The sequence below is a fragment of the Malurus melanocephalus genome, unplaced genomic scaffold (genome assembly GCF_030028575.1).
Source record: "Malurus melanocephalus ecotype Western Australia unplaced genomic scaffold, MMel_1.1 scaffold_274, whole genome shotgun sequence".
NCBI classification, from domain to species: Eukaryota; Metazoa; Chordata; class Aves; order Passeriformes; family Maluridae; genus Malurus; species Malurus melanocephalus.
In genome coordinates, this window is record NW_026623506.1 from 324,202 (window position 1) to 348,258 (window position 24,057).

General features: G+C 36.5%; 1 protein-coding gene across 1 annotated transcript in view; it reads left to right on the forward strand.

Moving 5' to 3' along the window:
* UVSSA (UV stimulated scaffold protein A) overlaps nucleotides 1-24,057 on the forward strand; it is a 47,976-nt gene that overhangs the window by 11,479 nt on the left and 12,440 nt on the right. The window contains exons 7-9 of the mRNA XM_057376225.1: nucleotides 11,391-11,505; nucleotides 21,131-21,308; nucleotides 22,220-22,369. Coding sequence (XP_057232208.1) covers nucleotides 11,391-11,505; nucleotides 21,131-21,308; nucleotides 22,220-22,369 — 443 coding nt within the window. The remainder of the gene's footprint in view (nucleotides 1-11,390; nucleotides 11,506-21,130; nucleotides 21,309-22,219; nucleotides 22,370-24,057) is intronic.

Sequence of the window (24,057 nt, forward strand, 5' to 3'; positions counted from 1 at the left end):
TACAACTGTAATTATTTGCTTAGATTGGTGTTTAAATAGAACCTATTGTTTCCAGATGTTTGATCTTTTTGCAGAAAGAATTTATGGCTAAATTGTTCTTTAAAATACATTTTTTTTTCTGGTTAGTAATAGATTTGTTTGTTAATATTTTCTTCTGTTTCTTATGATACTGGATTTTAATTCTTTTCTTGTTTAGTGTCTGATTTGCAGCTGATTAGATGCRAATGATATTGCAGTTTTGGAGAGGACAAGTACATACTGTATTTTAAATCTTGCACATTACTTTTCATTTACATCCTTTCCATAAAGGATTATCCACCAGGATAATACTTGAAATACTGACATTGTTAATAGAAATTTRGCTTATTAGCTGTATTTTGTGCACTCAAAGTATGCTTATATCTTATGGAATTACTTTGGGAGTCCATGGAAGCTTTAGTACTCAGGCCGGTTAAAACTTGGACAGGCAGAATCCAGGAGGAAAGATGATGTGAGGAACATCYCATTCATGTGTCTGTCAGCAGAGGGATAATTTAACAGGCCTGTTACACATTGAATTTTAAATTTTAAATTACATTAACAACCAGGGATATATAGTTTTTCATTAACTGTATTCATTACTTTTTGTTTCACCTTTCCTTATCTTCTGTCAAATCTAAGCATGCACTTGGATCTTGATTTATTCATGTACTTAATTTTATCCATGTGAAACATCTGGTTGAACTCAATAATGCCATTAATAATTACATTTGGAGGAGCCTGTCCTTGTGTTGTCCAGAACCTGATACTCAAACCTCACTATAATACAAGTCAGATTTTTTCAGATAGAATGATGTCAGAAAATTGTTACAGATTTACAATTTAAATATTTGCTGTTCGTTATTTAATTCTAAAATACATTAAAAGTTTAAAATTCTAATATGTTATAAATTAAGCCAAGAGTTCTATTAATTACTTGGCTACAAGACTGTTGCTGATTTTTTCATGTTTCTTCAACTACAGTTAGACATTTTAGCAATTGTAACAAGTTATTTCTATCTATTCATTTTGTAGCTTTATAACCAGCTCTTTTCAAGTCTGTCTTTTTGTTGTTAGGGCCTGCTTAAAAAAAAAAAAAAAAAAAAAAAGCCTTGCACTTGGGATTTTAGTTTTCTTTTTCTGCTTCTGTAGCTGTAGAGAATCCAGTCCTGCAGACAGCTCTCTGTAACAGCTTCCTCTACTCACATCCTTACAGTTTTTTCCTCTTGTTCATTTTAGAGAAGTTGTTTCTGGGGGTAAGGCAGTTGTTCTCAGTGATCCCTCACAGTGCCTGAAACCACGTCTGAACTAAAACCTGCTCAGACCACAGAGCAAGAAATACACCTTTGTAGAGAAGTCTTTTCCCCAGGKGCTGCTTTTAAAAAACCCTAACTCTTAACAAAAAGTTGCCCTTTGAAAACTGCGAGCATTTAATGTTAAGATTTGAATAGTAACTTGATGTTGATTGTTAGCATGTTTTCTAAAACTTAAAAGAAATACAGGAATATTTGATCACTACATCAGCATTATATCTAAAGATGTTCTTTACCAGATTTTATACTTCATTAGTAATGTGTTTGGAATAAATAAAATGTATKAATGTTTGTATGGTCAAATTGGTAGCCGAGGCAGCATTTAAATTGTTTTTTAAAAAGGTAATATTTATCAAAAAAGCCAGGACAATCATAACTGTAAAAGTAAACATAGAATGTTATATAGGTCATACAGATACCTAATTCTCCCTTAATTSTCTTCCCTCCTCCCTGTTTTAATTGTCATGTTATTTTTATTGTCATGTTTGTCATATTATTATTATTTCTGTTAAACATCTCTTTTGTAATCACTTTTCAGCTAAAAAGCTTTCTAATTTGTACATTTTATTAGGATGTAGGACTAATATAAAACAAAACACTGTACAATTCGGCCTCAGAACAGCACTTCCTTTTTAAAGTGTGTGATCAGCTGGGTGATGGGTTTGTTTGRTTTTGTTTCTTTTCAAGAKCTGAGTGCTGCTGTGATATGTTTTATGCTTTGCCCTGGCCATGCAGCCTGCCACTGCTGTGAAGTTATTAAAAATATCTTGTTATGCTGATCTAGCCATGAATTCTTAGGGTTGTCACTGTGACGACCTCTGATCCCTATCTGATTCTCAGGTCGCACAATGCAATTTGGAGCTCTTCTAATAGAGTGTAAAATAAAGTAGGGTGTCTCCATCATCAAGTTAACYCTTATGTTAAGTATTTAAGTTTTTCAGGCTGAAGGGTCATCTCTGTTGATTCATCTATGAATACTGAGCAGTGTGTATTCTGTAAGCAGGAGATAAAATTTGCTTCCTGCTTTTTATCCATCCTACCTTACAAGGGGAAACATTATGTTGAASTGAATTTATTTGTGAGGTTCATAGAGGTATATTGCTTAATGTGTATTTATAAAAATGGAGCAGAATTTTTAGTCTTGAAGCACATACTAGTGCATTTTAATAAATGATGTGGGAATATTAAATATATTCACATGTAAAGTATTTTTGTACCTGAAATCCACAATCAGGAATATATATATGTAAGGTTTGTGTATCCTGCATAGAATAATTTGTTGACCTGCCTGTAATAAATTAGGTTTATTTAATTGAGATGTGTATTCACATGTTAAAAATACAGCATCTGAACGTGCAGTTCAGGTGAATTTATAAATGTGGTCCTTGAAGTCAGCTGCAGTTTGGTTTTAGAGTGTGTGTGCATACTGACTCATGAGATAGGGGTATGTGTGCATTGGTGCTGGATTCAAAGTTTTAGCAGCATGAGTTTGCTATGGTCTGAGTGATAGCTGGTAATCCATCAAATGAGGTAGCACTTTTTTTTTTTTGCATGGATAGGTGCTAATGGGAATCTTGTTATACCATATTTAGATGAAAATGACATTTCCTAAAATTTCATAAAGAAGAGAACTAGTAATGAAAATTTTTCCCCCTCCTCAGCTCTAAAACTTAGCTTTTATCRTGGATAGGCCTCTGAATCATAAAGAAATTAAATAGCTCAATGTTKCCTAAAACTTTTCAAGGTATCATAGGAGTACAGTTCATCATCTCAGAGATGATTTGGACTACCTGAAAAGCACTGGAAAATCTGAAGATTTCCTTCAGGAGGTGTAAAGAAAGAGGTATTTTTGGTTCACCTTTGCATTATCGGACCGTAAACTAATTTTTTGGTGCAGAAATGGATGTAGCCAGTCCTGGACCTTATTACAGCTGTATCAGTGACTTTCAACAATTTTATCTGAGCTGCTGTGCAGGAAAAAGGGTAGTCTGGAAAGAAGGGAAAGGAAGGGTAGTTCATACGTTGTTCAGGGTAGTACTTTATAATTTGCACACTGGCTATCCAAGAGCTGCTTTTTTCAGTGGCAAAATGAGGGTTTTCCTAAGGGAAGAGGAGAAACATCCTGGGAACTGTGCTCAGGGTATGAGCTGAGCGTGGACTCTAAATATGATTTCACGTCACTTGGCTTCTAGCTTTGTTTTCTTCATCACACCATGGTCTTTGAACCTGTAGATCTTTCCTTTTGTGTTAAGGTGAATGAAAAACTGAGTAGGACTTAAAAAATTTTCTTTACTTACAGTTAATCTTGATTTAAGAAAACAAGTCTGRTTTGCAAGGCACAGATAATATGTGCAGTGATGTTTTATGCTTGCCTCTTCTTTTGTTAAAACTTCCTGAAATGTTAAAATAAAGCTCTACTGGGTATTTTGCGGTGTATGACATAGCTACTAGATCTACTTCTTAGCAGGTGGAGTTCTTTATGCAGGTTGCTGTTGTACAGGGAACAGYAGCTTATATATCTTGGTAATGATTTTATAGTTGGCTTAAATATGATCTAAACATGAGCAGAAGTGAAAAGGGATAGTCCTACTTTATTTCTTCCACTGATGAATCCCAGTGCCTCCCTTGTACCCACAACTGAGCTCCTGTTGCTGCAGGGACCTGAACTGGCTGGATTGTAATCCAGAGAAGATTTCTGGAGCAGCATTAAGCTCAGAGAGTGAGATTTTCAGAAGCTGCATAAACTCGGGTAATGCAGATCTGATTATGWAGGGCAATCTTTACTTAATCAGAGAATTTGGACTGATGAAGTGATTCTTGATTATCTCATCTCCCAGTGTGAATGAAAACCTGAATGAAAATAACATTAAATATAAGTAACGTTAAATATATTATTTTTTTCTGTGTAATAAGCTGCAGTGTCTGAAGTATGTACTTCATGGGAAGTACAGCAACTGCATGGGATTGCTGTACTTCTAAACTCCTAAACTCTAAACTACTTTACTAAAAAGTAAGATGTAGCCTTAATTTTTGTACACCATAACGTTTAAGAGACTGACACTATAGCCTTTTTGGATAAATTAAATACAGGTATCAAATGTAAATGGTCAGCATAAATTTTGTAGGAACCAATTCTCTTTTACGTTGGGGGGACTTCATTGACTTGAATAATGAAGGGTAGCAGAATTAGTTTTAGCTCCCTGGGATGCATGGAATGGAACAGTATTGTTAGAATTGGAAACCTTCACTAGGTTTCTACATCTCCCTGAATGAAATACTTATTTTCTGAAAAATGTGGATTATGCAAAAGAACTTGGCTTTTTTGATGTACTCACATAAGGATTAAGATTATTTATGCAGCCGTGTACCATTGATTCTGGTGGATGGTAGGAGCCCAAGTAGTGCGGTATAAAAATGGACACATCTTCAGTGATTATTGCTGAAGAAATACTAAACTTGCCTTGCAATATCTTCCTGAGGTAATAATTTRGTTCAATGTACCAGTTTTCTAGGCTACCTGTATTTGCTGTCCTCTGAAACTGTAAAAGAGCATACTGGTCCACTAGGTCTTTTGGACATACCATTTTTTTTGAAAGGATTAATGAAGATCCAGAGTCTTTTGAATTGTTTGAGCTTGCTGCCTGGGACTGCAAGAATCTTCGCATACTCTTGCTTTAGAGAAAAACTGGTTTATCAGGTAGTTGTTACATTGCCAAGCATTTTGGAGCAAGCTATGCTCCTTCTCCACTCTTGTACTTTTGGCTGTTGGTCTAGAGCCCTTTAAGCATTTTTACTAACTCCTGGAAATAAGAAAATAATGTGCAAAGTGCATTCCTAATAAAAGTCAGCCTGGCCAAGATGCTTATGTGCTGTTGAACAGCTACACGTAGAATGAATGGTGATACTTTTACGGATAAACATAAAATGTGCTTTGCCTGGGACRCATCTCTAATTTGCAGTCATCGAGGTTTGAATTTATGTTCATATCACAAAGTGAAGGGGAGGGAATGGAGTGTATGTGGGAGGTCCYTTTAAATACAGCTCTGTTAGTAGTTTGTGTTTTCCTTGTGTTGCACAGGGGAAAACACAAACATGGTTCTAAAATCTGTCCAAATYCCAGCATTAATTTTCACATCATCCTGTGTTGGATGATATAAAAGAATGAAAAAAGAGGAACTTGTCTTTTACATGGAAAATATGCTGTTTGACTATTCAGTTTCTGTTACTGGCACTGAAGAAATTATTTTTACCCTAGTCACTGTTTTCTTACATAGAATATCCCCAAATTTCATTTAGCATGACTGAAGTATGTTTTATGTTGCGGTTGAATAAAAAATGCCTGTGCTTAAGGTTGCCCCTCTAACTAGGTTCTACAGCAATAAATATTCTGGTTCCTTAACCGAAATCTTCTAGAAAAATATTTAGTTGGCTTTGAGTAGATGCACATGAGATATTGGCATGGTGGAATAATTTGCAAGATCTTTCAGTGAGGGTATTAGCATATAAATAGCAGATGCAATGACGACCATCACAGCTGAGTACATTTAATTTTTAGTTTATAAGATAGAATGGGTTTTTAAATGCATAGCCATCAAGCCTGCTGAAAGACAAATGAAGTTTAGAGTTCACTTGTCTGAGGATGCCTTACATCATTTTTTTTTTTAGAAAAGGGAAACAGGCATGCATAAAACTGAACAAAAGTGATTTCTTGGGTGAAAAGTAATTGAGATTGCAAACCAAGTTAATTAGACCATGCAAAATTTATTTAATGGTCCCAGCTGTAGTTTGCAAGTGGTGTTTTAGTGAGTAGATATGACTTCTTCATGTGCTATCTTTTCTTGTCCTTCTTTTTCTAAAATAATTAGTGGAGGCTGTACATTTAGTCCTATAAACTGATTGCATTGTATATTTCAGTAATTTTATTGCTTGCTTTAATTATGATTGCACTGACTTGGGTTTTTAAATCCTCTTAACAGTATGTAGCRGTCAATTTGTATAAAAGTGAGAAAAAGGATCAAAGGCTTTTTTTTCACATCTTTCCAGCCGTTGTGTGGTGGGTGGRGGCTTTTTTTGCATTTATTACTGGTTGGGATGGATGAGCAAGGCCTTTAACTGGGGTTCTGGCTGCACTGAGCTGCACTAACAGATGGAGGCTGTTGAAGCGTTGACTCCAAAGTAAAAGAAACAATTGCATTTCTACTGACATCCAGTGTTTGTTTCTAGTATTTTTAATAATGCAGAGTAATAAGGAAACATCTGTTTTTTCGAGTGTTTTTAATGAGTTGGGGAGGAAATGGTTTGATTGCAYTTGTCTAGTTGGAATAGTCAGCACTATTTAAAGTTTTTAGTGAAAATCGGGAGAATTGAGATGATGTTCTAAGTGGTTACATTAAAAATAATGTGTGTATATTTTCTGTCTYTTTTTAAACCCTATTCTCATATGTAAAGAAGTCCAGCTGAAGAATCTGAAAATTGCCTAGCAAAATCCCATTTCTTCTCACAGGAATATAGATATCTAGTCAGCAATACTACCATGTTAAAAAAAAAAAAAAGCCAACAACCAACACGCAGTTCTGCAAACGCATAATTCTGAGACTTAGATAAATAAATAAATGTATATCAGCATTTTAGAGCAGATTAACAGGATAAAAATCCCCTTCTCCATGAACTTGAAAAGCAGTGGTGGTGCAAGCAGCCTCTGATGTCTGAGGATTTGGTCTCSCTTCAGGTGGACCATTCTGTAGTGACAGAGAGGAGGTAGCTCACCCTCTGTCTCTGATAAAACTGGTGGCCTGTTTTAGTGAGTTTCCTCATATCACCTGATAATTAGGATGGATTTGAAACCAGGACCTTTTTTCTCATGTTCTTTGACAGGTGATTGAGAAATAAGCAGTTGTGTGACTATGTATCTTCGCGGTATTTAATCTTGTGCGCTACAGGAAAAGCTTTATGTTTTGGTATTTATCACTTGCTCTTATACTGTACTTCCCTTCAGACATAGCACAGTAGAAATGTCATATTGCTTGTTTTTGGCTTAGTCTCCTTTTTCATGTTTGCAAGTACCCTAACCTCTCATTCCTAAAAGGATTATAATTTACTAGTTCAGCCACTTAAACTATTGTCTTAAAAATTTATTTCTTCTGATTTAATGGTGGATTGTTTGTTTTCATTTTTTTAATTGATTGAAAAAGTTTACTACAGTGGAAATGTAGCTAGGAGGTGGTTGAGCTTTCTTACTGCATCTGTAGGAGTAGCCTTTGGAGCTTTCTTAATTTGTGAAAAGTGGAGCTTAAAAAAAATTAAAGATACTTTTCTAGTAATGATGTTGCCCACGAGCTCTCCTACTTTCTGTAGAAAGGAGATGGAAMAAACCAGCATAAATGGGATGATTCTGATAAAGTGCCACTGGAATGAAGTAAATTGAGATATAACTACCTACTATTATGGTGCAACTTCTTGAATTTCTAACAGTGACAACTTCAATAYTTTAAAGTAAAAAGATAACTTATTTATCTTGTTAAGGATTTTATCAAGATAAAGACTTTATGTCTGTTTGAAGGGGAAAGAGGGCTTAATTCCTGATAGTTAGCTAAGCAGTTAATTTTTTTTACAGGAAATCTAAATTTAATAGAAGAGCCCAGGGAAATTCAAGGGTGTGAACAATACTCATAATATTTTATGAAAATGACCCCCATATTTAAAATCTGGCATTATATGTTATGCATTGTAGCACCAAGTCCACATCTACCTTTTAGAAAATTAAAACACATAAATTCTGTTTAGTGTTTGATATGTGCTGCACTAGCTGAAAGCCATAATGCCCCTAAAACCTTGGGTTGCTTTTCACCTTTCATAAATTCCTGGGTAGATTCTATACAAAAAATAATTTTCAGCTCCGTGGCTCATTGTTATTCAAACTTGATTGATTGTCGTCATTTACTCAGTGAGGAAGTTAAGTGCTCCTGTCATTTCTGAAGAGTATAATTGGACGTTTCACAGGTCAGCGGTAGTGACAGGTTTCCCTTTTGATTAGTGTTAGACTGATAACAAAAATTACAGTTTCCTATGATTAATGTTTTCTATAGTACTTGAATGCACACTTCATGGATTGTACCTAAACAAAGTGAATTTGCATCTGATTATGCCTTTTCTCTGTCAGGCTTTTCATGTGCTTTAAAGTTTTAGATCATGCAGGTAATACAGCAAAGTTGCTTCCAGTGCAGTTTTCAAGTGGAGCATTAGTGAAGTCCACTGAATTTTAGTATATTACCATACAGAGAGATATGTGCCTCCAGTGATATGAACAAATTAGGTGAAATTTCAATTAAAGATAGTAATTCCCCTATAAAGATAGTAATGAGAGTGCTTTCCCTCTCATCCTCTCAGATATGACATGCCASAAAGTACTGGTATTATATCATGGCTGTTTTAGGTATAATCTGGAAATTTAAGTTAAAGGGTCAGGCTGAACTTTTTCCTCTTGCTAGGTTAACACTATTTCTCTGTTCCTTAAACCTGTTGCTGTTTATTTGTTTACAGACTAAAAAATTACAGACAGTAAAAATTAAGGAAACACTGAATTTACTTTTCCTGTTTTATTATGTGAAACTTAGTCACTTTGTACATTACGGCACAAAGTCATAGACTAGGATTATCTATGACAAGTTTTGTCTTGGTGAAATGCTTCTTTAGTAGTTAGATAAGGAATGGAACCTGATTATGAAAATGATGATGCTGTCCTGGTTGTAGCTGGAGAAATACTGGAGTTTATTTGCTGAATTTAATCAAATTGTCCCTAACAGATGAAAAGGGGATGATAGCAAGCAGCAGAATTTCAGAACCAAAATACAAACCAATTCCTTTATAATCTCTAGACCTCTTCAGATGTGCAGTGAAAAACAGAATTATTTTTTTTTCCTTTATAAAGGCCAGTGGGAATGTCTTCTAAAAGTTGTMGTTTAAGACAGATGTTCTGCTTTCAAATCTAGTGGCTTTGGGAGTTTGTGATCAGTGATAGAACATTTGATCTTTTCTTTGATTAGAATTCTGTTTTAGTTTCTGCCGAGGAGCTCAGGCTCAGTGTGCATCTGTCGTGGCTGGGCCAGGTATGACCTGAGTTGTTGCTTTCCTTTAGACCAGGAAAAATGACTGTAGTGGGAAAGAAAAAGTAAACTGAGGGTGAAGGGTCCATCAGCAGATCCTGAATGTTGGCAGCTCTCAAGGTAGGGATAATTGGGCTGAGACTGCATTGGGGTTCTTACCTATCTTTGGCAGCAGAGTGCTCTCAAACATGATTGTGCTGASACTTCATTTTAAAATGCAGATTAATTAGGTGTTCTCTGGTAAGAATGCAATAGTAAATCAGCTGTCRTAATTAGGATGGTAAATCTGGTCGTTTTCTTCTTTTCCACTAGAACTGGAACTTTCTTAAATCAAACTTTTGAARCAAAGGGAAGAATCTTAATTGTAATTTGTACCACCCATTCATTATGTGTTAATGTGTATCTGTGTATTAATATCAATTAACATTCTTTATTAGAAATTAATTCAGTCCAGTTTACAATACTGGCCAAAAAGAAATACTGATTTTTTTTTTTAAGGAAGTTATTTAATTTTTTAACCACATTTAATAAACCAAGAATAGTTGCTAGATTTTTGGCTTCAGAGTATATGTATGATTTAAAGGARCTCAGCTGTGACACAAGATTAGAGTAGTGAATTAAATTGGGAAAATTCTGCTCCAGGCAAAACCTGCAGTATCCTCTGGTGCTTGTAACAATGAGTAGTTGGTATGAATATTAACAGAAGCCAGGTGCACTARGAGAAGTAAAGAACACAGCTGAAAATAGTGAAAATTATGCTGTTCTTTATCTGTTGCTTTGGATTGCTGCAATGAATTGGAAAAAAGTGATGACCTGTGGTAAGGTTGGGTTTAGTAGCTATCCCTTGCTGTTTCCTTGTAGAAGCACATGGCAAACGTACATGAAAGTGCTAATTATGTTCTTGGCAATTAGGTGACTCTGAACTTGGGCGAAGGAAATAAAGCTCAAAGTCTCCATTGTCGTTGCCTTTGTAGGGTAGGTGGCATTTGCTTTTTTAAAGCTGTGATAGTACAGACAGTGTCTGGTGACGCAAAGTCTGAGCTTACATGTAAATAAATATGTAAATAAATATGTAATAAAGCTTACATAGCTTTATTTAGAAATAAAAATAATTTTCAGGTATGGAACAAGCTTAGAAAAAATACCAATTTGATAGCACATGCCGTAGTTGTTAGCTAAAATTCTATATAGGAAGCCACTTATGTGGTTGAATTACACTAGTCACTTGGAACTCCATTTTTTTTTCACCCACTCATAGATCCTCCTTTCAGACCAAGTGCATATTTAAGAAAACCCTGTTTTGTTGGTCTTAACCAGAGYAGTGTGTGCTGTCTGGTGGTATAAATGGTTGGGATGTACCAAATTAGTTAAGAAATGAATGTGTCAGATTATTTTTAGTGCTGTTGTGAAGAAACACAGTGAACCACTGTAGTATACAGATCTGAATATTCTTATTTGGGTTACTATTAGCTTGCCCATTCATCAGCTTTCCCTCCTGTTTGCTTGCTCTGGTTTTGAGCTCTTAAACAATTTGTGATATCATTTAACATGCCACAGATTATTTAGGTGCTGCTWAATGAGTAAAATCATCTGAATGAGAACAGGTAAGACTGTAATTTGCTCATTAAGTCAAAATCTTGATGTTATTTTAAGATTTTTTGGTCTTATTTTGTAGCTTCACACTTTCTCAGACTTCACCAATTGCATGTGTTCTAATGGATAAAAGGGGCTTTAAAGAGGCCCTTAGGATAGAGTATGGCTTTAGAGAGAAAATGTTAAGCAAAGGCCTAATCTTTGATAAAGATTAAATACATAATTAGGGAAATACTTTTGACACAGAGAAGTCTCAGTAGGGCTATCAGGATGTCTGCAAAATATTTTCATTGTGAAGGGAAATGAAAAACAGTSTTCACATTAGAATAAAGTGAAAATAATCCCAACAAAAATATCTCTCTAGATGAAAGCCTCAGATGATGATGATGACGACGATGAGGATGAAGATGAGTTTGTGGAGGTCCCTGAGAAGGAAGGTTATGAGCCCCACATTCCAGACCACCTGCGKAAGGAATATGGTGAGTTTGCCCAGCTGTGGGAAGCTATATCCCTGCATGTTACTGCTGCACTAAAGTAAATAAACAGCCCTTGTGAAGTAATAAAGTGATCAGTGGTGTGGGTAATCTCTGCCTGCTCTGAGGAAGTCATTACATKGACACCAGAGCAGCGATTGGCTCTAGATAAACAAATACTTTCTAGGAGCAAGAGCAACTGAGATGAGCAGCTTATTTCATTCCATCATCTTCCACTGGAGCTCAGAGCCTGAAGCAKCACCCTGTGTTCTTGTAAGTGTGCAAAACACGTATGGGAGTGAAGGGATTGCAAAGTAAAGCTGGCAGTGAGCCTGAATATTAGAAATATTAGTGACAACCTGGTAAGATGGGGTAAGGTGCTCTTCCATCACCTGCTTTAGTAGTAGCTAGAGATGCACAGCCACYTCCTCCCATAGGATGCCCAACTTGGAGCTCTGCAAGGTGGCTCTTTCTSTTTGGGTATTGCTGTCAGAAGATGCTAAATGCAGCTCAGCCTTCAGGCTCAGAATTACAGCCACTGAGCACATACCAGATGACAGTCTATAATTTTGCMTTCTTATTAACAGYAGATAATTTTAAAATAAATTTATACTTACTRTGTGTTTTTTGTGAAATTGAGAGGGGTGTTACTGAGGAAAGTTCATCTTAATTCAATTTCAATGCATTGCTCCATGTCCTTTGTYGAGTCTGCAGTTTTACCTCTGTGTAACTGGGTAGATTTGAGGACTCTCGAGATTTCAGTACATTGTAGAGATGGGTAGCTACCATCACAAAGCTTTAGGTTAAAAAATGCAAGAAGTTTTTCCCTTTTCTGCAGTTTACCTCATAAAAGGCAGTAGCTACTACCTGGAATTTGTTTTCAGTATCTTTAGCACGAGCTTATGTAATCCTAACATGCAAAAGTTCTGTTTATATTCACCAACTTCCACTGGAAGTGAAATGTATTCATCTCTTCCCTTTTATTCTGTCTTCCTTATRGACACGAATTTTTCAAAAATAAAGCATCTTACCACCCTTTGTATCACACTAACACAATACTTGGCTGCTATTTGAATTCCTTCTTATAGGGAAGGATGAAAGAACAGGCTTACTACCTACTCAGGAATATTTTCAGAATCTATATAAAATGGATTAATAATTTCCCAATTCATATTTAAAGCATTGCTGATAGGAAAATACATTATAGTAAAGAAGTCAATCAATCAGAAAACAAAACTCCTCTCTCATTTTGTATACATGTGGTTATCTTGGAGCTAATGGTCACACTTGGCTGTTCTTTATCTGATGTGCTTGTTAAAAATAACATTTTTAAAGAAATTAATAATTCCTGTTGCTTCTGAAGACATTCAGCTTTACTTGCTGCCATTTAAAGTTATTATGTAAGTTCACAGTTTAGGAAACAGTCTGCAAATAATTCAGAATTCCTGAAAATCACAGCTTAGAAAATRAAAGTCTGCACAGGTGGCATGTTCTAACTGGAACTTTAAACGTTTCAGGTAAAATAAAATCCCAATGTTATGTGGAAGGTGTGAACAGTTACGAGCTTTCTTCCTTTTGTTGTTCTTTTCCTGAACAAGCCAGATTAACTTTTTATGTTTAACCTGAAAACAGGGTTGCAAAACATGACTATGGAAATAGATTGAAAAATGACATGTACATTACTGATTTAAAAGTCACTTTATTCCCTTTCACTTCTCTCACAAAAATGTATCTTACCAATAAGGTAAATTCTGTGGTTCTCCTGAGAGCTGAAAAACTTGTAAAAAATTGAAATGTATTTAGAGAGAAAGACAAGTTCTATGCATAAGTATATAGACACATTCAGTTGTATTATCTGTGTATGTATGCAGTTAATGATTACAATCTCAAATTGGTGGCAATATTAAATACAGAAATTGAATTGAGGATGGGTACAGTTTGGGTGGAGGTAGAATTGAGCAAGTCAATTTGAATCTTGATGTATAAAATGAAATGTAAATTTGTTAAAAGAATTTAGGTGATTAGATAATTGAAGTGTGAAGATAAAACCCATTAGAGGTGTCATGCCAAATTAGCATTACCAGAATTTTAATGACTTCCCATTTGTATAATCCTTATTTACACTTGCATCTGATGTCTGCAGCTGACAAGAGGCCAGCCCTCCTGTGGGACCACAGGGTCATTTTAAATACTCTGTGTTGCTAAAAAGGAATATTGGGCTGAAAAAGAAACAACACTGAAAATAATTTTCCTACAGTGGCTCTGGTTCTTGTCACTGGGCACTGATGGTGCTGATATCCACTGAAGAGTGACCTGTCCTTGTAGAGCTGGCATTGCTAASCTCTGGAAAATGGAGGCATTATTCATTTAAAGGAAAAGTGCAGGAAGGAATAAAATCTTTCCACTTTAAATTTTCCACATTCCAGCTTTTTCTGGTCAGCTGTTGGTTTCATTAGTGTAAAGTGTTAGGATGGATGAGGTAAGGAATGGAATTGTGCAGCTCCTGATACTGTTCTTGTACCATAGAAAAGAATTTTTGGCTGATGCCAAAGGGTGTGAGATTCCTTCCTGCCCTTGGTGGTCTTTGGCTGGCTTGCAGCTGAGCTCTGRTCCACATGGGAAGTGATCTGTTTGTAGGGATGTGCTTTCCAACATGAAAATGGAGCAATTCTCAGCTCTAGGGTAAAGCACCCACTTTAGCTGGTAGTTCTTGTCTGTGTCTCAATGCAAGCATTACTTGTTCAATACTGCTTTGAGGACAGGGAGGTGCTGTTGCTGTTTTGAGTGGTTACACAAGGGAACCATCTGACTGGGGACTGTTAGTATGGAAGCAGTCTRTTGGTTATCAAGTTTGATCTTTACCCAAAATTATATTAGGAATGACTGTGCAGTCACAAAGCATTATTTCAACTCTGGCTAATAATATTATTTCTCTTGTATTTGAGCCTTGAGCCAGAATGTTTTTCGGTCCCTGGTAGCTACTTTRGTGGTTCACATTGCATCTTAAAGTCTGCTTGAGATTTCTTTCATATRGGGATCAAAGCTACAGTTCCAAAATCCCAAGGGTTGGTTCTGTCCATTTCAAAAATTCTTCCTTCTTGTGTGATGTGGTTTTTTTGAGTTAGATGTCCCCAGACTGACTTTCCCAATTTGATGGTATTTGAGTAATACTCTCTGTGTTGTTACTGTGAAAAGTCATAACAATGTGAAGGCTTAAACCCCAACTSAGCTAATAAGGTGTACAAAACCATTATTTCCTTAGTAGAGATGTTGCCACATGTTTTTTTACATAGAATTGGGARTGCTTCAGGCTCTTGACAGACATCCCCCAAGATGTGCAGGTGACATGCAGGTGGTTAAAGCAAAATGACCTCAAAAATGCCAAACATCAGAGAATCATTACAAAATTTTTAAAAATAGGAAAATTAAATACAAACTTATTGACATCTGTGTTTTTTATTCCCTATAGAACAGATTAATTCTTTTAAATGTTTTTGTTTGTGTGGTCAAGTACAAATATTTTGTCTGTGTCATGGTGAGAAAAAGTGCACTGAATTTGAAGGCAGGCATTATCAAACCATACACATGTATTCCTGTGAGCTGTGCTGGCTGCATCTGAGCTCTATTTGTTTCCTTCATTTTTGTTGCAGAAATAGTTCCTCCATACAATAATAATGCGATCTTTTATCCTTCATCTAAATGACATTTCTCCCATTWAAAARAAAAAAAAAAAGTTTTGYTGTTGTRTGTAGTGGATTTAAATCTTCACAAGGCAAAAAGAGCATGTATTCAAGTATTAATGAAGCAAAACAGATTGGCCTCATTTTGGCCTGTGAAGAATTGACAGCATTTTTAACTGGTCTTTTTTTCCTTTATAGAAGCATCTAACAGATTAACACAGAATTATGATCTCTTGATTTTACAGTTATGTTTTCCTCTCTTCCATGGTATTGTAATTTTTTTTTTCTTTTATTTTTGTTTTGGTTTGGGTTTTGTTTTTTTGTTTTTTTTGTTTGGTTGGGTTTTTTTTTGTTTTGTTCTGGTTTTTGTTTTAAATGTTAATAGTACACATGAACATCATCTGGAAATCACAAGGAAAAAGCACAAATCCTAAATGTTACTTTTACTACAATATCTAGGTATCTTTGATGTACTCAGTGAAGGACTTGTTTTAGTACTTACTAGTCTTGTAGGGAAATACTTGGTTTGGTTGTCTGTTACTAGATTTTATTAGGATTTTCCAGTGGTAGTTGTATTTGAAAAACTTTCTAAAATCCATTTTTAATAGGTTTTAAAATGGGAGGGAGTCTGAGTTTCCATGAGGGAGAGAGTGATTGCCATGGCAGTAATAATGAAGTAAATTTGACTCAAGGCTGACTCTGCACAGAAGAGGACAGAACACAAATGTGGGGTCGGTAGAGCAGCTTCTAACAGGTGCCTGTATTTCATAYATAAGGTAAGGTGGGTTATTTGGGGAGAAATGTAAGTCTGAAGAGCAGTTTGGCCAATTGCTTTCATCTGGTATGGGCCATAAAAATGTGCCTTACCATGATTAACCAAATAATGCTGCCCTGCTTCRTTGTAGTGCAAACAAATGTTTCTGGTGACATTATTATTTGGGAATGAAGTTGCTGAGGTTCTACTGACTGTTGAATCCTTTAACAGGCACACATGTACTGGCTAAATGGAAATTAAAAATTATGCCAAACTTTTTCGTTCCTTACTGCAGTGATTTCTCTGTTTGTCTGGGTCTAGTTTCARTCAGGTTGGATTTGTCTGGTCTCCATACCTCAGGAGCTTCCTGAGGGAATTCTTCTTGCTTGTGAAGGACAGGGAGAACAGTTTGCTGTGGAGAAACAGCTCACTGGAGACCATGGCAGAAAAAAAAACCTGCAGATTCCAGAGTATGTGAAGCACCATTGTCAGGGGCTGATTTTGAGACTTGGAATTACACTGTCTAAGCTAAATAAGACATCTTTTAGGGGGAAAAACGTATCACGTTTTTCAGGGGGAAAGATGATAGAATTACTTATTTACCTCTTTGAAATTTGAGTTCCTTTTTCCTAATTTGGAACATGTGACACACACTTGTGTTTCTCAGCCTAGACAATCAGTCTACAATAAGGTTTCTATTAATATTACTATGAATTCTTAAAAAAGAAAACTGATGTAGCTGTTACATGATGTAAATAGCATGTGTTGATTAAATGTATTGGAAACAGATATTCAGCATTGAAGTWAAAATCCCAGTCCAGAATTTCAGTAGTCAGATGTGCAAGTGGTCTCCATTTCTCTTAGCATATAAAACTTTAGAAGTATTCAATTATAGGTTTACAAATGAGATTGTTCATTGTATTAGTGTGTTTTGAATATGGACAAACACAAGTCCTGTATGAAATCACAGAATCCTCATTAAGATTGGAAAATACCTCTAAAATCATCATGTCCAACCTTTGACTGAGTGCCCCCATGCCCACTAAATCATGTCACCAAGGGCCTCATCTACTCATTTTTTGAGCACTTCCAGGATTGGTGATTCCACCACTTGCCTGGGGAGCCCCTTCTAATGCTTAACTGCTCTTTCAGTGAAGAAATATTTCCTAATATCCAACCTGGACAGCTTGAGCCTACAGAGGTTTAGCTGCACTTAGAAAAATAAATGAGTAAAACTTACTGCAATACAGTATTTGGAAGGAAGATAACTTKTCACATTTATGAAAAACATGATTATAATTTCCAGCAAAATTCTTCAACATCTGTGTAGAAGTATTGACTGTAAATAYTGCTTTTGATTCATCTTGATCAGATGATCATGGAAACTTCTTCATTCTCAGGAGAGGTCCTTAAGTGTAAATAAGGTTCCCAGAAAATCTAACATGACATGGGATATWCTTGATTTCTACTACAGTTCTTGGGGATTAATACTCACTGCACAAGATGTTGGTATGCTTTTAAGTAGTTTGCCATAGCAGTACCCTCAGAGGATCTGTGCAATGGCCAAGGGCTGTAAAATCATAAGTTTAAAATATCAGGGTGTCAGGTATAGAAAGGGCTTAATATAAACTGTTTGCTCTTTTTTCTATGATTTATAGTTTTTAACTAGTTTTTAACTATGATTGTAAAACAGCAATAAATAGGGCTAATTAATGTTATAACAAATTAGCAATTTATGTGATTCCAGTAAGCCAAAATGTTTATGTAATGTTAGTGAACTCTTCTTGTCAACTACCATAGTTACCTTTTTTCCTTTAATTTGAATTTCCAAAGTGGAATTCCAGGATTTCACATAACTGGGCATAGCTCCATTCAAAGGCATTGGGAAGCTTTGCAAAGCCCAAAGCTTATCGTGTTTCCTGAGTAAAACACCAGCAGGCATTTTCACTGTGAGCACAATAGAGTAAGTGGGGAAATATTGCACCTGAACTGCTGGATTTTTCTGACAATCTGGGACAGTGTCTGTGCTAAATAGAAATCATATATGTTTGGCTTGACAAAGTTTCAACAAATGGGAAGCAGAAATTATTAATTCTTTTTTCAGGAAAGGTAAAGTCCGTAATACTTGTTTATATTCTATCTCYGTTTTTTCAATTAAACTTCAGTGAATCTGAAGTAGCTTGATTTCTTCTAAATCCACACAGCTGAGGAAACCTGTGCTTGCTTTTTCTCTGAATTTTCACTGAGGGGCTTTTATCTCCCCCTAATCCCACCATTTCTGTCAGGACATAATCTCTTTCTCAAATTTACATTTTAATTACAAGGCCAGCTGAACTAGCTAAAATCAATAATGTCAGCATTCAGCAGCCTAACTTCAGCTGAAACCCCAGCCTCTCTCTTTCCTTCTATCGATTTATCTTGTGAACACGGGCTACTTTATTGCTTCAGGCAATAGGTGCCATTTGGTCAATTTAAACAAAAAGGGGGATTTAAACACTTTTATGATTCTTTCTCAGAGCTGCTRTTGGAACAATTTGAACCCAGGTACTGTACTTGTTAAATAAACCACAGCCGAATTCTGAAGAAGAATTTTACTTTTAAAACTGTATTTAATCCCATCTRTATTTTAAAACCAAAACAAAGCAACATTTGACACTATTCAGCTGGGGCTGTCTGCCTGGTGACTCTTTATCTTGTCAGCTAAAACTACTTTAATACAYAAATACTTTTTAAAAACTCTGCAGKGGTGGAGTTACTGATGTCCTAGTGTATTTATTGTTAGCTATTTTTCTGTTAATGGTTTAAAATAAGAAATCAATCAGAAAATATTTTGTTCTTGTAACTCTTAAGAATTCCTTTATTGATCTTCTGGATGTGATTTTTATCTGTCTAAATGTCACTTTGTCCATTTATCTCTTGCCTTTTCTGTGTGTTTCTGACTGCTTGTCTCTGCTGTTCCCCTCCTCCTCAACAAAACTTGTGTGAGCAAGCAGTCATGCTTCCTGTAAAGATCATAGAAAAAAAAAAAGGAAAAAAATAGGGTTTTCTGAGAACTTTTAATACATATGCACATATTTTCTCTGAAGATGAGGGAAGAGGGGTGGTGAGTTACACAAACCTGCTATCTTTTACTTTTTTCTTTGCTATTTGTAAATAGTACACATACAAGTGCCCTCAAAACATTTGCTTTAAACAGTGCTTTTCAGAAAGGGTTATGAAAAGAAAAAGAAAGCAGTTTAAAAGCTAGGTACAGTCTGAGCAATTCTATATTACAGACAGAATCTATGGCATATTCTTCTCSGTTAACCTTGTTCATGCCAAAGGCCCTGTTTGTAACTGTTTCTGTAAAGGAAGCTTACTTCTCCAAATGCTGATGGTTCTAAAGTGTGGTCATAACAATGTTTTGGGTTAATTCTGCTTCACTTTGATAAAAGCACCTGAGAAGGGCATTTTCTCTTTCTAGCCTATGACATAAGCTGAGATGGAGCCCTGTCTTGCCTCCCTTCCAGAGGCATAAATTGAAAATTCTTGCATTTTTATTTCACTGAAGTGCTGTTTGAAAAAAAAAAAAAAATTGGAGGCACTATTATCCCTCTCTAACAGCAAATCCACAGCCTAATAAGTGTAATGAGTTAATTTCTTTTGCTGTTTAACCTAGACATTTCTCTGCTTAGATCCATCCTATTACATTTAATTATCATTTCCCTCATTCCTGGTCCTTCTGCTAATTTTGAGACTGTTTTCCAATGCACAGATTAGTCCTTTAAATGCTTCGGGTGGGTTTTTTTGGACAAGGTTTTTAAAACCTTGTTGACTTTGGAGAATGTGAAGTGTTCATAGCTTTCATTAGTGTTTGGTGTGGGCAGAAGTGAGAGAGGGAGTAGCAGTGGCAGGTGTGCTCAGCACCAGCAGCAGGATGAGCTCTGGATTTTGAATTAGGATTGTCAGCTCTGTCTGGGTAGAGGGTGTCCTTCTCTGTGCCCTGAGCTTGGAGCTTTGGAAAACAAAAAAAAAAAAGGATGGATGTCATTCCCTGCCCAAGGACTCAGCTCCTGATCTCAGTACTTGGAGAATGTGTRCCTTGGGGGTGGATCTCAAAGGCTGCCACCTCAGCATCGTGGCCTTTGGCAATGCAATCCGTGCATTGCACCCAGAGTGAGTGATACAAATCAGTCAAGGTCAGCATGAATTACTGGAAGACCTTACAAGGTAGAAAGATGGGTCAGGCCGAATTGTTCTAATTTTGTTTGTGGAAAATTTTATTTTTCACTGAAATGAAAATATCTTTTGTACCAAAGCTACCTGCTGCTATGGGTCCTGCAGTTTCCTACTCAGAGATCAGGTCACGAATTTAGCATTACCTTTTCCCATTCTACCTAATGTATTGTGATACATTTAATGACTGACCAAGCAAGAAAGTGTCTGGATGTATCTTCATCCAGGGCTGGTCAGAATTGGGCAAAAGATTTAAAGTTACAATAAACAAACAGCTAAAACATGTTAGGTAAACTTCAGTGACTTTTCATAAGAAGGTCAGATAATTTGCTGAAAATTTTAGGTTTGTGAAGCTATTATTTTTTTTGTATAAATTTAGTGGTCTTTTTGAGAGGTGAGACCTTGTATTTCAAGAAATTATTTTATAAAAAAGCTTTCTGAGGGGATAAATCACATTGGTGTGAGGGATCATGTCTTTCCAATTTTAGCTGTTATKGGCTGAAAAGTTCTTGCTACTACTRCWGGCTAACAGAGTAGCTCCTCCAGCTCAGTGACTAGAGGCAGGCACTGTCTGACTGCTGAGCCTAATTGCAACTTCTCAGTCTGTGCTGTCTCATCTGGCTGTATAAGGTAATTAAAGTTACCCCACCACTGAGCTGCTGGTGCTGAACATCATTGCCTGGTACTGCCTTGCAAAAGGCTCATTCCTTAGGTGTAACTCAGGTGTTTCCTGTCTCTTGAGCAGACTGTGGGTGTCCTTCCTGCTTCTGCCAGCACTTAGATATTTTCTGCTGGTAAATTGTGTCGTTTAGTATCTGTGAAAGACAAATGTTCTCTGAATAATTCTGCTTCACTCTGAGTGGGATTGATGTCTAAAGCAAACTGAAAGCAGGAAGATGTGGTCAGCTGAGCTGTCTGGCCCCACTGTGAGGGTGGGAGAAGTGCATCACTCCTAAACATCAAGTTTTTTTTTTTTTTGCAGGGCTTGAACCCCAGTCACCTCCAAAAGCCCCAGTGGTGAAGGCACCAACAGGAGCAGTTCCACTGAGCTCCCGCACTCAGCTCAAAGGGAATGAGGATGAGCTYGATCCAACCTGTGCAGCTGCCACACTGAAACTTATTAGAGACAAACTACCAAAGTTACCACCTTCTCACACCAGGTTATTTTTGATTCTTGTACAAACCTCTTGTTCTTGTGTTTATCAGTCACAACAGCACACAGAAAAGCATTCACAAATCAGGCAAGCTGCTAAGGCTGACTTGGTTTCATTTTGAAGTTACGTTAATTGCTTAAGCTTTGGGATTTTGTTGGTGATTGCCCCAGGATTTTAAGGAATCTTTTACGGCTCAGTTAATACAGTTCTTATTTGGTTTAAATGGCCTTTATGAAAATACACTGTTCCCTTCTTTGCTGACAACACCCCCTATTTATTTGGGTAAATTTTGTTTGCAGCTAAACAGAATGTCTCCTAATGTTCATTTAGCAATTCGTRTCAACCATCTCTTAATTCCCAGTGACTTAATCTGTCAGTGCTGCCTGGAGTTGTGTTATATTGCTTCCAAAGACATATTTGTTATCAATCCTGTTGAAAGTTAGGTGAAACCCCAGTCTTGCCTAGCATTTAGCTGTGATTTGGGGATAAGACTGGAGTGATCTGTTTAGTGGTGTTTTCCTGGAAAGACACTTTTGCATTGGCCAGGAAAGCCCCCAAAACGTGGCAAACTGGAATTGATCTGAGATTTCCAGTAGCATATCTGTAGCTCCTGTGGGAATACAACATKTGTGATCCACTGCTGCCCCCATCAGATCTCTGGGATTCTGCCCCCACAGTGTGAGATGTGTTAGCCAGCAGCAGCTGAACATGCAGTCACCTGCATAGTGTGTGTGTGATGTTGAGACCTGTAGTTGTTTGTTTTTTTTAAAAGAGAAAAAAGGATGACCTTGTAAAAGTAGATGTAGTCCTACATCTAAGGTAATATTAGTCTTGGTCTAAAAGAATATAGTGAAAACAGAGAAAAAGTTGKTGTGATCATTGCTGTCCTGTACTGACTGCTCATCAATTTTCTCCAGTGAAACTGCAGGTACTGACACAGCAAACTTGGAAGATCCTGACAGTAAAAGAAGGAAACTAGAAGAAAGAGCTAAAGCTCCCCTCATGCCTTTTGGATTAGATCTTCACTACTGGGGAGAGGATCAGCCAAGTGCTGGGAAGATTCTCAAGTAATGCTYTTCTTCTTTTAAGACAAATTAAACAAATAAATAGATTTACTTGTACTCAGAGGTCATGCAGTGGGGTGACTGCTACTTCTTTTGATAATTACTTTTCTTCTTTACCTTGTGTTGTAGGACCCATGAACAAAGTCAGAAAGTCTACCTTTAAATGTTATTTGTTTTGAGAAGATGTGATACTAATTAAATATCCTTTGATGCTTCAAAGCACATTTTTTCTGCTCTTTTTATGTTTGCAGCATGGCATCAGTTGCTCCAATTTAAAWTGGTACCTCATTATGCAAAGGGCTCTGCCAAGTGTGTGATAGAGATTCCCTCAGCTGGAGACTTTAAGGTCTAAATAAGTAGCAGGCAAGGTAGGAGAAAGGCTGGGAAKTATCAGGGGTGTTTTTCCTGACTCCACAGGGTGGTAACTGAGSAAACTGATATGCTTATTCAGTCACAAAAGAAAAAGGTTGCAGTTACAGGATTTGGATTTGGATCCTTCACTTTCCATTGCTRTCCTGGAGGTTTTGTGTTTCATGAAGCATTGCTGACTTAGGRAAAGCTTTAGCACTGCTGGGGAGAAGATGTGTTTGGTACATACCAGAATTTATTTCTAGCAATCAGTTTTTAAAACCGCTTTTAATATTTTTAATTAGGAGTTGGGTTGCAAAGTGCTCCTTCTATGTATAAATTTTATTTAAGTCCACCAGAACTCTGGTATCAGTGTGTTCCATACCTGGCTTGAAAAAGGCAAAAATCATTGACTGACTGGATTGCAAATGAAACTGTTAGGTTCTTGGCAGTATTACTTTAACTTTGTTTGCTTTGGTAAGAAAATAAACTAAAAAAAACCCAACCTGTAATCACAGTGCTAAAACAGTGTTGGCAGAAACGAACAAGAGGAAATATTTGCTCCTGTGCCTAATTGCATAAAATGCTGAATATCTTTTAAATTTCCAAAAACTAGTGCAATTTGATACATAAAAGTGCTTTACCACAATCTCTCCAAGCTTTGGATTCCATCTCRTGTGGTGTTGGCYCTTCAAAGCCTATTAAAAGATTTTCAGCAGTGCTCTAGGAAGCATTTGTCTGTGATAATGCCAAAAAGGTAGTAGGGCCTTATTTTACAATGCAAATGAGTTATTCAAGTCATAAGTGAAATCAGAAGCATATTTCACTGCCTGTCTGCTTTGTGCTGTACTGTTTTATTTTTATGCTTCCCAATAAAATAGAGGGCACCCTTCTGAACCATATAGTCTATAACTACAGCTATGCCAATCTAACTAAAGATAATTTAAGTAACTGCACACACAATACCATTGACCCCAGGCATAAAATAGACTTATTGAAAATTTAAGGTAGTTATTGGCCARCTCCTTTACCTTTTCTATATGCCCCCATACTGGCTCTATAAGATTCTTAGGGGAAAAAAAGCAAACTGAAAAATAGACAATACATATGGGATGTGTATGGAATTTGARTTTTTGAAATCTGAAGGGGAAAAGTCTTTCCACTTCATCTGTTTAGCAGTCTGCTTATTTAATCACAGCATTTACAATAAATTCATTTGACAGTGAGAATGTAGCTACCAGGAAGATGATTTTCTAAAGAAGTTTTGTTGGGTATTTTAGGGAGGGCAGAAGGTAGTGTGTACTGCACAATTTTGTATTGTGTAGAGTCTGCTATGTCAGCTT